This window comes from Triticum urartu, chromosome 1 (genome assembly GCF_003073215.2).
Source record: "Triticum urartu cultivar G1812 chromosome 1, Tu2.1, whole genome shotgun sequence".
NCBI classification, from domain to species: domain Eukaryota; kingdom Viridiplantae; phylum Streptophyta; class Magnoliopsida; order Poales; family Poaceae; genus Triticum; species Triticum urartu.
Window position 1 is genome coordinate 425676681 of NC_053022.1, and position 18007 is coordinate 425694687.

The window sequence follows — 18007 nt, forward strand, 5'->3', positions numbered from 1 at the left end:
CTCTCGGGACTTCTCGCACGCACCATCGTGCCACCCACAAAAACTTGTACTCTGAGTTTAGTAGTACGTCATACAGGAATAGAAGAGGTGCACGCACGCACTCGTCCTCTCACACACGCGTCTATTTTTTCTCGAAAAGGAGGATGATGACCCCCGGCCTCTGCATCTGGGAGTCACACACGCAAATTATTGAAATATATCGAGTGCAGTGCTTTGATGTGTCGCGTCAACTCGTACATCAACAAGAAGTTTGATTATCCTCTTCCTCGCGGACTTAACTGCACATGCCTTTGGCTGTATGACAGGTTGGCCACACACCTGTAGGGCCCACCTGTCATACACGCAAAAGCAAGAGCGTCCCTCCCTCGCCCATGAGCGTGGTGGCTGGCAAGACTAGGAGAAGCTTTCGCTACACGCTCTCCCTCCCGCATGCGGTGGAAATGCAGCAGTTCAATCGGTGTCAGATGGCCAGAAGCGTACTGTAGTACTCCACCATTAAAGTATCTAGAACTAAAATACGTCTACATACATCTCCTTTTATCCATTTTGATGACAAGTAGTACTTCTTACCCAAAGGAACTTTATATCCAATGGACACAAAATATTTGTTCGACTGTTGGAAATTACTGATCTGATGTCGAAGTAATTGCTGCATCGCCACCAAAACCCACCATTTCTTAAGCTAAAGTAGACCAAGGTAATCCCTATATTAGCATATTACTAAGATAAACAGAAGGCAATGTAGAAACATTTAGGACGTGAGCTTGTCAATCTGAATGTGGAGGGACACAAGCTTAGCCCCATCCAGCAGCTTGGGCGGAACTGTCAAGAAGGTCAGCTCCTGCACGTCGACGTCGCCGGGATCCTTGCTGCTTGTCACCTCCATTTCCACCTTGACGGTGTTGGTCGTGCCTTTGGGCTCCCCCGGCGGGCCATTCGCCCACAGCTTGGCCACGTAGTGCGGTAGTGGGGACGCCCCCGCTCTGATGCAGACGACCGACACGGCGATAGGCGCGCCGATGTCGAGCACGCCGCCGACCAAGAAAAACGCGTGGCGGTCCTCCTTCGCGAACAGCAAGAGCCGTGGCTCCGACAGTGGCACTTGCAGCTGGAGCACCTTGCCGTACTGGATCCTGTGCACGGGCATGGGATGCGCGGTGCTGATGTGGTGGTAGAGCGCCGGCGGCGGGCCTTCGTAGCCGCAGACAGGCACGGGGCATTTGCAGGGCGCGAGCGGACACACGCTCTGGTGATCGGCGAGCTTGTGGTAAGTGACGTAGAGCCCACAACCTTCGTGCGGGAACTCCACCCTCACCGACGAAAGGACGAAGTCCACCCCCGTGTTCCGCACGTCAAAGCCACCGCCGCGCTCGCACTTCTGGCACTGCCGCTGGTTCCCAGGGCGCTCGACGCGGCAGTCTGCGCAGGCCAGGTGCCCTCCCTTGCACTGCAGAAATCAATCGAACAACACATCAATCAAGAAACCTGCACCTTGCTCAATCAACCAAACAGACGAGGTGTATTCGAACCTCATACACTGGAGGCATCAAGGGGCGGAGGCACAAGGGGCAGTGGAGCACGGTGAGGTCCATCGAGACCTTAGGGGGTGTTTGTTTCCAGGGACTTTTTTGTGTAGGGACTAGAAAAAGTCCCTCTTAGAGGCTTTTTACCAAATGGGAGGGACTTTTTAGGGACTAAACTAGGCATTTGGGACTAAATGAAGAAGACTCTCAAGGAGAGTCTTTTTGGGACTTTTTGGGACTTTTCCAACAATGCCCCTTCATGCACCCATTGGCCCGCCACCCCATGGTGTTGTTTGATTGTTATTTTCTATATACTGGGGGCAACATGGTCATTTATATAACCTCTAGGGAGGGACTAGGGACTTTTTAGTCTCTGGAAACAAACAGGGAGGGACTTTTTAGGGACTAGGAACTTTTTAGTTGGGACTAGAAAAAGTCCTAGGACTAGAGAACCAAACACCACCTTAGAGAGCTCCATCATCGGGTCCTGTTCGGTCTGCATGATCTCGCCCTCCTCGTGCACAACCATCTCTCAACTTGGGCCGGGGTATTACAAAGCTTTACCGTCACATATTTTATACTACTTCAAGGTGCATTAAATCAACACATGCAAGTATCAAAAGGAGAGTCACGGCATGCATGCATGCGTTGTAATTAATGCATCGGTAAACGCAAATTATTGAAATATATCGAGTGCAGTGCTTTGATGTGTCGCGTCAACTCGTACATCAACGAGAAGTTTGATTATCCTCTCCCTCACGGACTTAACTACACCTGCCTTTGGCTGTATGACAGGTTGGCCACACACCTGTCGGGCCCACCTGTCATACACGCAAAGGCAGGAGCGTCCCTCCCTCGCCCATGAGCGTGGTGGCTGGCAAGACTAGGAGAAGCTTTCGCTACATGCTCTCCCTCCCACACGCGGTGGACATGCAGCAGTTCAATCGATGTCAGATGGCCAGAAGCGTACTGTAGTACTCCTCCAGTGCAGTAGTACTCCATCATTGTTCGACTTCCCGAAGAGCCGAAGAGCCAAGCGCAGCCCGGACGCTTGTGTGGCAGTTTCATGTGTAGAGTAGTCTAGGATAGCGTGTACCATGCCTATAAGCTTAAAATTGTTGGGGTCGGCTCCATGCTATGTGGTCGTCTCGAAGTTTAAAAAACAATAGTCTTCTGGACCTACCTGACACCCTGGTGATTGTAGTTTGCACGCTCATCTGGTCAAGACAGGAATATATATTTTAATTCGTTTTTTTCGAAAAGGGGGGACTCCCCGGCCTCTGCATCAGAACAATGCATACGGCCACATATATTTTAATTTGTGGTGGGTAAATGTTAGAGGTTGTAGCAAGTATATTGTACACTGCGGGTCTTTCAGCCAAGTTTAGAGGCAAGCATGTGGGTCCAGTGTTATGATGTGTCGCGTCAACTCGTACAACGAGGAGAAGCTTGATTTTACTACATGCCTTCTCCCTCACCCATGCGTGCGGTTTCTCGCAAACAAGGACAAGCTTTTTCTTAGTAGTACTTCTACAACAAGCTATCCGTCCCGCTCGCGGTGGACGGACATGCAGCAGTGGATTCGACACTGTAGAAGCAGTAGTAGTAACATCATAGTTCGTCTTCTCGAAGAGGCGAAGAGCCAAGCGCAAACTGAATGTTGCAGTTGTGAACAGTGGAGCACGCATATAGCCAGGCTCTTGCATGAGACAAAATTGCTATGTGAGCCCACTATTGTACTAGTACGTACAACTACTTGCTAATATAGCCCCACCACTCCAATCCATCTACTCCCAAGTCTCTGCGCAACACTGCTCACTCCAATCCAAGACCAAGTGACCAGAAGCCACAAGCACCTATGGAGGCGATGGACGCGAGCGGCCGTCGGCTGTGCTAAATCATCCAAGGTGCCGGCCTGCGGCCCCGCACCACGCAGCGTTTCCATACGGTGCTGGCGACCGCACGCATCGTTCAAACGGTCATCGCCGCCGAGGGAGGAAACCCACAGCTGCCGGAGGGGCCCGATCCTCTGCCCGTGACGTTCTCTCCGACACAGCACTGGCTCGGGAGGTCCTCCGACCCTTCTTCCTCCGTGTCGTATTGTCCGCAGATCCGACCTTCCGCCGCCGACATCCCGGTGACCCTCAGGTATAAGTTCTTCGAAAGCGGCCTTGCTCTACTGCCCCAGCTCCCCACGTGTCTGCATGTGCATCTTTTTCTACTCCCATCAGCTCTTCCAAAGCCACCTAAATTTTTAGTATTATTAGAGGTAAAGCTACTTCATGCATTCAAATCTAGGGCTTTGTTCAAACAATGAAGAAAGGGGGAAAGTTGTAGCATGAATCTAGGACTTGATTCAAAGAGGAAATAATATGGTGAAAGTAGTAGAGACCGGATACCCAACCGGTCTCTTGGTTGAAAAGGGAAATGATGGGAAAACGCAGTACAAACTGGATAAGGAACAGATCTATTATTGGTTGAAAAAAGGATAGAAAGTGGCGGCTGGTGGACAAGTCAATAGAGTATGTCCAGGATTAGATTTGCTGCCATCACATAGTAAAAGGTCTCCAGGATTAGATTTGATGCCCTCACATAGTAAAAGGTCTCAGGATTAGATTTGCTGCCCTCACATAGTAAAAGGTCCCATGATTAGATTTGCTGCCCTCACATAGTAAAAGGTCTCCAGGATTAGATTTGCTGCCCTCACATAGTAAAAGGTCTCCAGGATTAGATTTACTGCCCTCACATAGTAAAAGGTCTCTAGGATTAGATTTGCTGCCCTCACATAGTACAAGGTCTCCAGGAGGTTTGCTGCCCTCACATAGCATGAACAAACTCGGCATCACCACTTTATGCCTCCTTGTAGGTACATTGTGCTGATGCGTCCACTGTCGCATGTCCTTATACCAACCTTTTGTTGTTGTTAATGTAAGGGCGCATGTAAAATGAAGCGATCACACTGTTACCTTAGGGACATGTCTAACCAGTGTTATTGTTAATCTAATGCCTCCAGTGATAAGATGCAATTAAACGGTGTTACAAATGGCACTCCTGCTGTTTTCCCCGGTATGATAAGTAAGTTGCTCATTTACGCTGCTGAGTGTCCTGGTGTCCCCATGGTCCCATGCCCTTAAACCAACTCTTTAGTTGTTGTTGATTTACTGTGTCTGGTAAACAAGCAATGCCACCATTAAAGTAATCCCATATTTGAGGAATCTCATTGTTGATCGTAATGCTTCTGGTAACATGAAGCATTGCTGACGTTTTAAAATTTCTACTGTCCTTGCGTGATTGCCATGAACATAATTAAGATGCTTCTTTTCATTTTGTATATGTTTCATATATTCTTATTGACCAGCAACTATTTACTTTCTATCTTTTTGTGCAGATAGGGATATCCATTTCACCTTGTTGCTATTGTGACCTTTTGGTGAACTGCACAAAACACTTTTTTTGGAATGAGTGCCTTGTGCAGTTCAACTAAAATGTCACGTGGGCAACATCTCTCAATTTTGGTGGAACTGCACAAAATGGTGATTGGAGTTTCCAAAATCTCCGTCAAGTTCTGCTGGTAATCTCGTGCAACATTTTATTAGCCTTTGCAAGATGGAGCCGTCACTGTCACCACAATGACACTTTATTTTAGTGGAACTACACAAAAGGATAAGAAAATTATAGTTGCACCTTACATGAGCCGGACAGCCAACCTTAATGTTCCTCAATTTTAGTGCAACTACTAAAGAAGAACCTGCCAGCTCACAAGAGCAAGTACTTCTTGCTAGCTGAATGATGCAATCTTTGCTTCATTTCAGGTGAACTGCAGCAAAAGGCGCATGAATTGAATCATGGAACTCCAGGCAGACCTCATCCAAGTAGAGCTGGAGGTTGAGTTCAAGGAGGCCGCTATTAAAGCGAAATCATGCTCTCCTGTCTCCTTGTTTGTGCTATGCAAACATGTTGTGCAAACATGAATACTCAACTACAGATGTTGTGACGGTCAAGAGCATTCGCCAAGTTCTTCGATTGTATGACATGGCTAGCCAAGATGGATTTAATCCCGATATTCACTTTATCAAAAGGCTCTAATGGGTTGGTTCTGAATCTTGCAAGCTGGGAATCAGTGAGATGTGTAGGCATCTTTGTTGTACTTATTATTTGGATCTTATTTGTTGGTTCTGAATCTTGCAAGCTGGGAATCAATGAGATGTGTAGGCATCTTTGTTGTACTTATTATTTGGATCTTATTTGTTGGTTCTGAATCTTGCAAGCTGGGAAACACGACATGATGATGCAGAGGACAACAACCATAACAAACAGTTCAGACTCGATAGTATTATCTTTTGTGAAAGTGCGACAAATGTGATGATCGTGTGCGTCCTGAGAATAATAATTCTAATTGTTGTGCATGTTGATCCTGTGGCACTAATAGAACGAGCGAATGCATTTCTTGTTTTAAGTACAAATTTCTATTAAAGCTAATTAAATTTAAGTAAAGTGACCACTAACTCCTGTTATTACAGTACCAATACAGACCCGCTCGTGAACCGACATGTGGCCGAGGGTGCATCTTCTGCCGGGCGTGCAGCGGACGAGGGAGGGGTAGTAACTGTTGTCGCCTGTACACACTCAGCTTACTCTTGAATCCAGTTCCCCAAGAGCTAAAAAATGAACTGCTGCGGCCGCCTACACACTCGTTCACTCGAAGAGACTCCAATGGCGATCCGAGGGGTGAGCCTGCTGGATATGGACTTCAGCAAGGAGTTCCCCTTTGAGTTTGCCGTACAGTCCTATGGCTGCACCAAGTTGAATGTGATGTAGACCAACGATACAGACTCGGTGAAGCTCTGCCTCGCCTCAGTCCTATGGCTGCACCAGGTTCTGGAGCATTCGCCCGTTTCATCGGCAGCGCCGACTGCACCTTCGCTACGGTGGAGAGAAGGAAGAATGCGACGATTCGGCCATCTGGTGCAACAAGCTTGTCGACATCCAGAAGCAATACAAGATCATCAGCAACGGGTAGGAGAAGGACTCCGTGGTTGACCTCGCTGAGACCATCATCGACCCCTGGTACGCCAACATGAAAGAAGACGACCTGAACACGTGGGAGGTACCTCTGAATCTAGCCTACATAACCTACGCGGCCAAGGGCGCATACGCATGCTATGACATGTACATGCAGATCTTGGACATGAGGGCGTGTCTGCTTCCTGTAACCAACGAGTACACGGACAGCCGCAGCGTCATGATCAAGCGTGCCAGGAAGGTCTAGATGTTGTACTTTATCTGTTTATAAGCACCTTTATCATGTGAGTGTTTCATGCATTAGCCTATGTGTCGTAATTAATTATCTGTTTTGTCCGAAATATTTCTTTTAAGAACCCATTAACCTGATTGCTTTTTTAGTGGCAATTTGCTTATGTATGTAAACTAGTTCACTTGTCCATAAAAAAACTAGTTCACTCAGCTGCCGTGCTTTGAATCTCCTTCCTCCCAACATATTCCCCTCCTCAGGTGGACCCAGCAGGTCTCTAAATTTTCTCCCACTTTCTTTTTCGATATAAACTGAGTTTTCTCCTAGTACTTTCCCCTAGAACCAACTCAACTGTCCCACGTCTAGCCTAAAAATAATAATACCCCACGTACTATTAACTCATCAAATTAAAATGATATTTTATTTTGTAAGTTGAAAGTTCTTACAAAATAATAATAATAATTGTTTATATATAACTTGGCAAGTTAACTCCTAGTGATTGTGTACATAAGCTTGCAAAGATTTTACTGACGTGCAATCATGTGTTTATGTTTTTATAACATTTCTCCATCTAGCCCAACATGATATTTTCACCCAGCCCAGCAAGTCCGCGGCTTTTGAGAAAAATGCAAATGGGATTTAAATGGGCTGCATAGATGCTACATCATTGTTTCACCCAGCCCACCAAATGGACTAAAAAACAAATGGACTGACAACTGGGTCCACGGCTACAGCCCAGTTTTTTTGTGATTTGCCAAGTAAGTAGCTTTGTCAAGCCTGTTGCGCTGCAAATCTTTCAAGACGAGGAGAGCTTTCATTCGGCTCGCCGAGAAAATGGCCCATCAGTAAGGAGAAATGGGCTGTACATTTTTAAAACACATCAAACTGGCAATTAGTTTCAAATATCTTTTTTTCATTTCGAGATTTTAAATTACATTAATTTTTATGCATGGAGAATTTGTTGGATTTTATATTGATATACATTTATTTTTAAAAGCAGTTTGAATGTGAGTCGAAATTTTTGGATTAAAAACAGTTCGGACCGCACCGAAATATGCAAAAATTTCGTATAATTTTTTAACCGTGTCCACAATATGGGTTGTAATGCTAACAAAAAGAACATGGGCTCCAAAAAAACCTTAAGAATTAGCAAATGGGTTGTATGTTGTTTTCCACAGATTTCAGGCTTTCCTAAAAAAAGGTTGACGCACAAGCAGTGACTGTTGGATGGCCATCCAACGGCCATTGTGCTTCTTCAATCTCTGCTCTTCCTGCTCCAGCCGCTCAAACAGGCGTCGGCGGGACTGCCTGCTCCCTCCTCCCCGCGGCCGGCTCTGCTGCCGCGCAGGCCTCACCGCCCCACCATACTCCCATCGCTGGCCTAGCCATCCCTCTACTCACCCACACCTGTTGTTATTCTCCAGCGATGGCAGACGAACCAGTAAACCCTCGTACAGTCATACTCCCCTCCGCGTGGGAAACAACTGTTGAGTCTTCCCTGCCTCTATGTCGTTCCCTTCCTAGGCCTCGCCGTCGTCCACCGCCCTGGTGCTCTCGACGCGTCCTAGTCAACATGGTCAACGACCGACATGCATCTGAAGTGGACTTTACATGGAGAGGCCGACAGCTGGGTCCACGGCCGCACGCAAGGAAATGCCTCCTTATTATGCGCAAAATAATGATTCCTCCACCTGACATCAGGGACCCATCGAAAGGGCCTCTGTATTTCGCGAAAAAAACGTTACCGCCGCTGACAGCTCGGACCCACCAGCTATATCTTCGCACGCAAGGAAGTGCCTCCTTATTACGCACAAAAAAATGAATACTCCCCATGTTAGCTAGGACCCAGTATAGTGGCAGGCTGACTTGTGGGCCTACTAAGTTGACGGGGACAGAGGGCTTTGTCAACTTAGTCAATATGCACGATTCTAGCTCCAGTGACCGTACGATGTCCATCCAACGGCCGTAGTGCTTCTTCAACCTCTGGTCTTCTTGCTCCAGCCACCCAAACCAGCGCCGTTCGTGCCTCGTGCACCTGCCTCCCGTGGCCGGCTGTGATGCGGCAGAGGCCTCACCGCCCCCTACCACTCCCACCGCTGGCCAGGCCATCCCTCTACTCACCCACACCCCCTGTTATTCTGCGGCGACGGCAGCCTCACACCATAGTGAACCAGTGAACCCTCGTACTCCTCTACGTGTGGGCATCCACTGCTGCGTCTTCCCCGGCTCCGCGTCGTCCCCTTCCTAGGCCTCGCCGTCGTCCACCGCCCTGGTGCTCTCGGCGCGGTGTGGTCAACGTGGTCAAGGAACGGCTTCCATCGGACGTGGATTGTACGTGGAGAGGCTGACAGCTGGGTCCACGGCCGCAGCAAGGAAGTGCCTCCTTATTACGTGCAAAATAATTATTCCTCCACCTGACAGTGGGACCCACCGGACAGGCCACCGTATTTCACGAAAAAAACGTTTCCCCCTGACTGCTGGGACCCACCAGCTACATCTTCGCACGCAAGGAAGTTCCTGACAGTCGGGACCCACCTGGTTGAAGCGTACGTAGCGTTGTCATTCTGGTCGCGAACGTGTACGTACATACTGGTCGATGTAGAGGCGTGCACGTGTCGTAGTAGAGGCGCGCACGTAGCATTTACACGTACGTACAGCGGCCAGGGTGCAAGAAATAAAATACGGCCACGTATGTGTACATACGGGCGGGGTCTCGAACGCCTACTCGCGCATATGTACGGCCAGGGCTCGTGTACATGGCTGGGTCGGAACGGAGAAACAGCGTCGTCGTCGTGTTCATGGGGAGGCAACGGAATGTGTCATGTTCATCAGGAGGGCTTGGACGGAACAGGCGATGGAAACGAGGCCTGACGTACCGCAGAACGGAGGAAACGGCCTTGTGTTCGACCGGCCACGTTCGAAACGGGATCCTGTTGATCGGGAGGGGTCTGGCGTACCGCAAAACGGAGGAAACAGTCCTCCTACGGTCGAAACGGGGGTCCTGTTGATCGGGAGGGGTGTGGCATACCGCAAAACGGAGGAAACGGACTTGTGTTGGAGCGCTACGGTCGAAACGGGGGTCCTGTTCATCGGGACGGGTGTGGCGTACCGCAAAACGGGACTCCACGGGATACTGTTCATCTCCACCGTCGACCCCCTCCAGCCTCCACGAGCTACTGTTCATCCACCGTCGACCTCCTCCAGCCTTCACCTGCGACTATTCATCCACGGGCTCCTGTTCATCCAGCCTCCACCGCGCGCTACTCCACCGGCTACTGTTCAACCACCCCTCCACCGTCTACTGTTCATCCAGCCCTCCACACCACGGGGTCCTGTTCAACCACCCCTCCACCATCTACGGTTCATCCAGCCCTCCACACCACGGGGTCCTGTTCATCCACCCCTCCACGAGCACCCCTCCACCGTCTACTGTTCATCCAGCCCTCCACCACACCACGGGGTCCTGTTCATCCAGAGGCAACGCCACCACTCATTGTTCATCCAACCCAACCCCCCCCCACACAATGCTCACTGTTCATCCCATCGATCGGCTTCAGTTAGCAGCAGTAGCGAAGGAATCGCTCGATCGGGTTCAGTTAATAGCCATCGATCGATCGCCCGGGTTCAGTAATGCGTACCCTGCAGTGCAATCGCTCGGGTTCAGTTAGAGCCCAACGCCTCGCTCGGGTTCAGTTAGAGCCAATGCCTCGCACACGCGCGCGTACGTGTACGAGAGAAACGCGCATCGCTCGGCCCCGACCTCCCACCGTAACCAGGAACTCCCCGAAATTTTCCTCCCCCTTGCTTCTACCACGGTTTTTTCCGTCATGGACGGCCCAAAGAATGTCATGCAGCTGCGTCTCCGGTCCGCCCAGGACGAAAAGCCCATTTTCTGTCATGATTTTTTGTCATAGAAGTAGGAGCCCACCACATCTATGATGATACCGGATTTTGTCACAATTATTGTCATAGAAGTGTCATATGTATGACAGAAATTTTTTTCGTTCGGCCCAAAATGTCACGGATGTGTCTTTTTTTGTAGTGAATCCCTCTCCGGTGGCCATCTTCATCATCCCAGTGCTCTCCATGACGAGGAGGGAGTATTTCTCCCTCGGGGTTGAGGGTATGTACCAGTAGCTATGTGTTTGATATCTCTCTCTCTCTCGTGTTCTTGAGGTGATACGATCTTGATGTATCGCGAGCTTTGCTATTATAGTTGGATCTTATGATGTTTTCTCCCCCCTCTACTCTCTTGTAATGGATTGAGTTTCCCCTTTGAAGTTATCTTATCAGATTGAGTCTTTAAAGATTTGGGAACACTTGATGTATGTCTTGCCGTGCGTATCTGTGGTGACAATGGGATATCACGTGATTCACTTGATGTATGTTTTGGTGATCAACTTGCGGGTTTCGCCCATGAACCTATGCATAGGGGTTGGCACACGTTTTCGTCGTGATTCTCCGGTAGAAACTTTGGGGCACTCTTTGAGGTTCTATGTGTTGGTTGAATAGATGAATCTGAGATTGTGTGATGCATATCGTATAATCATACCCATGGATACTTGAGGTGACATTGGAGTATCTAGGTGACATTAGGGTTTTGGTTGATTTGTGTCTTAAGGTGTTATTCTAGTACGAACTCTAGGGCTGTTTGTGACACTTATAGGAATAGCCCAATGGATTGATTGGAAAGAATAAATTTGAGGTGGTTTCGTACCCTACCATAATCTCTTCGTTCATTCTCCGCTATTAGTGACTTTGGAGTGACTCTTTGTTGCATGTTGAGGGATAGTTATGTGATCCAATTATGTTATTATTATTGAGGGAACTTGCACTAGCGAAAGTATGAACCCTAGGCCTTGTTTACTATCATTGCAATACCATTTATGCTCACTTTTATCATTAGTTACCTTGCTGTTTTTATATTTTCAGATTACAAAAACCATTATCTACTATCCATATACCACTTGTATCACCATCTCTTCGCCGAACTAGTGCACCTATACAATTTACCATTGTATTGGGTGTGTTGGGGACACAAGAGACTCTTTGTTGTTTGGTTGCAGGGTTGCTTGAGAGAGACCATCTTCATCCTACGCCTCCTATGGATTGATAAACCTTAGGTTATCCACTGGAGGGAAATTTGCTACTGTCCTACAAACCTCTGCACTTGGAGGCCCAACAACGTCTACAAGAAGAAGGTTGTGTAGTAGACATCATGGAGCCCGAGGAGGCAGGGCGGCGGCGATGGAGCGGGCGCGTGCGGACGGCGGCGTGCTCCTGCGGGGGTCGTCGGGTTAGAATCGGTGGATCTGGCGAGGGAGGGAGAGAGGCCAGAGGGAGAGGGGAGCAAGTGGAGTGGGGGAGGGTTAGCAATGGCGCACCTTTTAGGGGGGCGCCATAAACATACCTATACCAATGGCGCGCCTTCTAGGGGTGTGCCATAAATACCTTGATAGCAATGGCGCACCTTCTCCTGGTGCGCCATTACTAACTTTTTTCATTTTACCAGAATAAACATTCATAAAAACAATTAAAATACCAGAAGAAAACATTAATCCCCACTATTTTGAACAAAAGATGTTACCGGATAGAGGACTAGAACAGAAGAAATGCCATTTCCATATGTCGAAATACAATCCAGAAATGAAGACTACAATTTAAACCATTGTGCAAAGATTTAGAATTAGATCGATGACATGGTTGAAATCAAGTGATACATGTAATAATTTAGTTGCATGTAATAATTGAGCTTGCCACTGACACACACGCGGCCGATACGTCGTGATTCAATCTTAGCTATCTTCTCACAATCTTCTTGCCCTTCTTTTTCGCAAATGGAGTTCTTCTCTTGAACGGACGTCCTTTAGGTAGGGTGGTCCTGCTTCTTCTTGTGGTGTATGGTACTTCATCTTCATCGTCATTTTCCATCTTCGGGTCGCCGTACTTGTCAAAGTCTTGCTCATTGGTGACTCCATCCATTACGATGATCTTCCTTTTGCCTCTCCTCACGACAACACGACTGGGCTTTGACGGGTCGGTAATGAAGAAGCATTGGTCCACTTGGGAAGCCAGTACCCATGGCTCATTTTTCGCGGTGACGTTTGTGCCCGCGGTCTTGGATTTGGCTTCGGGTATAACCATGGTGGTGAAATACCGGTCTTCTTTTAGGACGCTCTTGGCCCATCTGACACGGAACATCGGGACCTTCTCTCCAGCGTAGCTCAGCTCCCAGATCTCCTCGATCCTTCCGTAGTATATGTCCTTGTCGTTACGGGTGTAGGATTCCATCGTTACCCCAGAGTTATGATAACCATCGCTCTTCATGTCCTTGTCCTCGGTGTAGAATGTGTAGCCGTTGATATCGTATGCCTCATAGGTCATCAGGTTGTGCTCGGCGCCCTGTGACAAGGCGAATATGAGTTTTTCTTCCGCGGAAGAATCCTCATGTAAAGGGTATGACAGAAGCTTCTCCTTGAACCAACGCATGAAACATGAGTTGTGCTCTTTGATTATATATCCGTCCGTCCTCTGTTGGCCTCGGTCATTGTACGTCTTCTCAATAAAGGTTTTGTGCTCTATCACCCAAGGATCGACCACGTCTATGTGTTGTAGCGCGACTAGGTTTGCTCTTTCAAAGTCGGCGAGTCGACCCTTGAAGTCGACATGCATTTCGCGGTGACCCCATCCAGTGAGCCTGTCGAGGTGCCTGTTGACGGGCAGACCAACGGGGTTCTCGATGCCTAGATAATTCGTGCAGTAGGAGATGCACTCTTCGGTCAGAAAGCCCCTGGCTATGCTTCCCTCTGGATGTGACATGTTGCGAACATATCCTTTGATGACACCATTCATCCTTTCGAACGGCATCATGCTGTGCAGGAACGTCGGCCCGAGTTGGATGATATCCTCCACGATATGGACCAGCAGATGCACCATAACGTCGAAGAATGCGGGCGGGAAGTACATCTCAAGCTCGCATAGTATAACCATGATCTCTTCCTGTAGCCTTCTAAGTTGCCTCACGCTAACCGACTTCCGAGAGATGACGTAGAAAAAGTTGCATAGGCCAAATAGCATTTTACGGACGTGCGTGTCCATGATCCCACGGATTGCAACTGGAAGTATCTGCGTCATCAGCACGTGACAGTCGTGAGACTTCATCCCGCTGAACTTCTGCTTCGCTGAGTCTAGGTATCTGCTTATCTTCCCCATGTAACCGTAAGGAAGTTTTACTCCTACGAGGCAGGTGAAAAACTGCTCGATCTTCTCCTGACTTAGAGTGAAGCACGCGTGAGGGCAGTCATTTCCGATCTTCTTGGACTTTTTGCCTTTGCGACGACTTTTCGTGTCCTTCGCCTCATCATCATCATAATCATCATCATTAGCATGAAGCTCATCCCTGATGCCCATTGATTTCAAGTCTGCCCTTGCTTTCGGCCCATCTTTGGTCCTCTCTGGCATGTTGAGCAGGGTACCAAGCAGACTCTCGCATACGTTCTTCGTGATATGCATGACATCAAGGTTGTGAGGCACACGGAGGATCTGCCAGTACGACGAGTCCCAGAAAACAGACCTCGTTTTCCATACCTTCAGCAGCGGCTCTGGCGCCTTTCGCTTCTTTCCCGGGGGTGGGCAATCTTTCCAATTTTTCAACAGCTCGTCTATTTCCTCGCCGCTCCTCGTACGCGTGCGTCTTCGGGGTTCGGTTTCACCATCAAACAGATCCTTGCGTTTTCTCCATGAGTCATCGTCGCGAAGCCACCTTCGATGTCCCATGAACACGGTTTTCGAAGACCCGGGATCTCTATCTAGCTGGCGATACGTTGTATCATCCATGTACCCGGCGCATGCACAAAATCCGTGGACCACCTGCCCCACGACATATCCGTAACCGAGATAGTCGTGCACCGTCGTGAGAAGTGCGGCTCTCATAGGGAAATATTCTTTCTCTGCGGCGTCCCGCGTATTGGCAGGCGTTTTTCACAGCGTGTCTAGCTCCTCTTTCAGCAGCCCCGGATACAGATTGATGCCGTCCCTAGTTGTTTCGGCCCTTCAATTAGCATACTCATGTGAATGTACTTCCTCTTCATGCACAATCAGGGGGGAAGGTTGTACATCCACACAAACACATGCCAGGTGCTATGTGTGCTTCTCTGGCTGCCAAACGGATTGACTCCATCGGTGCTCGTGCCCAGCATGATGTTCCTTGGATCGTCCCCAAATTCTGGGCGTTTGAAGTTCAACGCTTGCCACTGGCTCGCATCCTTAGGGTGACTCAGCATCTTGTCTTCTTTATTTATCTCCGGATCATTTCCGGCATCTTCTCGCTTCTTCTCCTCCCTATCCGTGTGCCAACACAAGAGCTTTGCTACCTTAGGGTCCGCGAAATACCGCTGCGGATGAGGAGTGATCGGAAAGTACCACACCACTTTTCGAGGAGCTTTCTTCCTCTTCTTGTATCGAGTGACGCCGCACACCGAACATATGGTAGACTCCGCGTGCTCGTCCCGATAAATGATGCAATCGTTCATGCACACATGGTATTTCACATGCGGTAAATCCAGAGGACACACGATTTTCTTCGCCTCCTCGAAACTGGTCAGGCACTTGTTCCCCTTGGGAAGACGTTCGTGCCAGAATGACATGTTCTCGTCGAAGCATGCGTCGGTCATTTTGTGTTTTACCTTCATCTCCAGAGCCATGAGCGTTACTTTTAGGCGGGTATCCTCGGGCCTGCATCCTTCGTACAATGGAGTAACTGCGTCTATCTCCAGTTGATCCAGCTTGGCTTTCTCTCGGGCGGCAGCTCTTGTGTTACCCGTCTGCTTGAGAAGCAGCTCTTGAATATGAGGGTCCTGCACCCAGCCCATCGATGGTCTATCGTCGTCTGCTCCGGCATCTTCATCTTCATGATCATGCCCTTCGTCTTGATCTTCCTCATCATCATGTCCGGCATCTTCTACATGATGACTGTGTACTGCATCTACTTCGTGATCATGTCTTGGAGATTCTTCGTCTTCTTGCCCGCCCTCGCCGCGGTTGTCTTGCTGCCCGTCCTCATTTCTTGCCCGTCCCCCATGGATGACTTCATAGTCATCTTCATCACCTTGCCACCGATAGCCATCCATGAAACCATGCAAGAGCACGTGGTCCCGCACCTGTAGGGAATCCGGGTCCATAAGGCTCTTCAGCTTGCATCTTCGACACGGACATCTTATCTCCGTCTCGTTCTTTTGAAGCATCTCGGCCTTCGCGGAGCTCAAAAACCTATTCACGATGCCTTCGGTCATCGTGCGGACCATTGTCGCCTGCGGGGTAGACCAAAACGGTATTTTAGAACAAAAAAAATTTGGCATGACTTTGCCTAAAAATAGGACCAAAAAGAATGCATAGTGCTAAATTCTCGCCGAAACGGAAATGAATCAACATTCCGGCAAAATATTGGCAACTATCGCATTTCAAATACCGGTACCTGCAAACACAAACATATGCAACACCACAAACATACGTAGATCTAGGCCATAAACAGTGTGTACGTTGTTGGAGGGAGAAAAAAGTAGATCTAGAACATAAAGAAAGCTTTCTCCTTACTTACCTATCAAAAAAAAGAAATTTAACCACTTAATTTGGGTGAATCTATGGTGCAAATGAGGTGAGGAGGAGGAGGCAGCCGAGACCAAGCTTGGTAGAGGTGGAGAGAATGAAGTGGGGAAAGTGAGTGTGGTAGATGGCTGTCCAAAATATCTAGCTGCTCCTAGGTTACCAATGGTGCACCACCTAAGAATGCGCCATTAGTAACCAGGGTTACTAATGGCGCACCTGGTGTGTGGTGCGCCATTACTAGTTTAAAAAAACATGTTAGTGGTGGCGCACCAGCTAGTAATGGCGCACTATCCACTGGTGCGCCACTGCTAACAATTTTTTTTATCTTTTTTTCAAAAATAGTAATGGCGCACCACACACCAGGTGCGCCATTAGTAATGTGGACGTTAATGGCGTACCTGTATCTGGTGCGCCACTGCTATATAGTAGTGGCGCACCACATACATGGTGCGCCATTAATGCCCATATTAGCTATAGCCGTTTCCCTAGTAGTGGGGTCCACTTGGACCCGGACAGTCTTGTCACCACGCTGCAGCGCGCCGATCGACGAAGCCCTCACCGCCCGAGACCGCCGCCACCACACCACCACCAGGGAACGGAGCCGCCGAACGCCGAGCCACTGGCCTGCCCAACCCGGATGAGGCCCAATGGCCCAGATCTGGGCAGGTCGGGCGCCGCCAACCCTAGCGCCACCGCGCCGTCCCACGGCTAACGGCCGCACCACCATGTCGAGAACCACCGCGGCCGGCGGCATCACCGCCGACGGGCAGCACCGAAACCGGCCGAGGCGAACCACCGCCGGCCATCACCGCCCGAGCAGGGGATGGCCGCATGCAGGGAGGGGCATGCCCACCACCGCCAGCACCACGCGGCCGAGGACCGGGGCGCATGCTGACGGCGGCGGGAGGAGGGAGGGCCGCGGGGAAGAGTTGGAGGAGCGCGATGGAAGGGCCCCGGGCCGCCTCGCTCGGGGAGGCGGCGCGGGGGTACGGGGGAATGGAGGGGGGAGGAGAAGGGGAACGGGATGGGAAGGGGCTGGTGGCTCGAGCAGGCTCTGGCCGCCGCCGCGGCGGCTCCGCGCGAGGGAGCCGGCGGCGGCAGCAGGGGAACCCTAGGGGCAGGGGAGCGGGGTCCTTGTTTGGCTTCTCTCTCCCGCTAGAACCGTTGTATATGGACTCCTTTGCTTTATCTATAAAGCGGGGCGAAAGTCTAGTTCGAGAGTGTATATGGACTCTGGAGCTGGAGCTAGGGATGGGCATGCTGGGGCCATGGCTCTCCCCATGCTAATTTTTTCTAAAAACAATCCTAGATTCTTTACCTAAAATGGTCTAGATTTATATGTTTGCCCCCTCCAATGGTTTACCTGTGACGCCCTGATAATTAAGCTATAGTAATTCCCTCCTAATGATGCCACATCATCATGGTTATTGTTGTTAAACTCGCGTTGGTTCGAATCCGGTTGAAATTTAAATTAAAATTAAAGTCAAAAATAAAATTTTCATATTGTCAAAACTAAAATGTACAAATTTTTATAAAATGATTCATAAGTGTTATTAGTGAAGAACCAATTTTTTATAAAATGGTTCAGTGCTTAAAAATAAGTTAAAACAGTGGCTTAAACAATTATATA

General features: G+C 49.2%; 1 protein-coding gene across 1 annotated transcript; it reads right to left on the reverse strand.

Annotated features, from left to right (window-relative positions):
* Positions 1–751: 751 nt before the first annotated feature.
* Positions 752–2052, reverse strand: LOC125535008 (putative E3 ubiquitin-protein ligase SINA-like 6). The gene is made up of 2 exons (XM_048698069.1): positions 1987–2052; positions 752–1447 (listed from the first exon to the last, which is right to left on the reverse strand). Exons 1-2 carry the CDS (start codon positions 2050–2052, stop codon positions 752–754), a joined length of 762 nt encoding a protein of 253 aa, XP_048554026.1.
* Positions 2053–18007: the final 15955 nt, after the last annotated feature.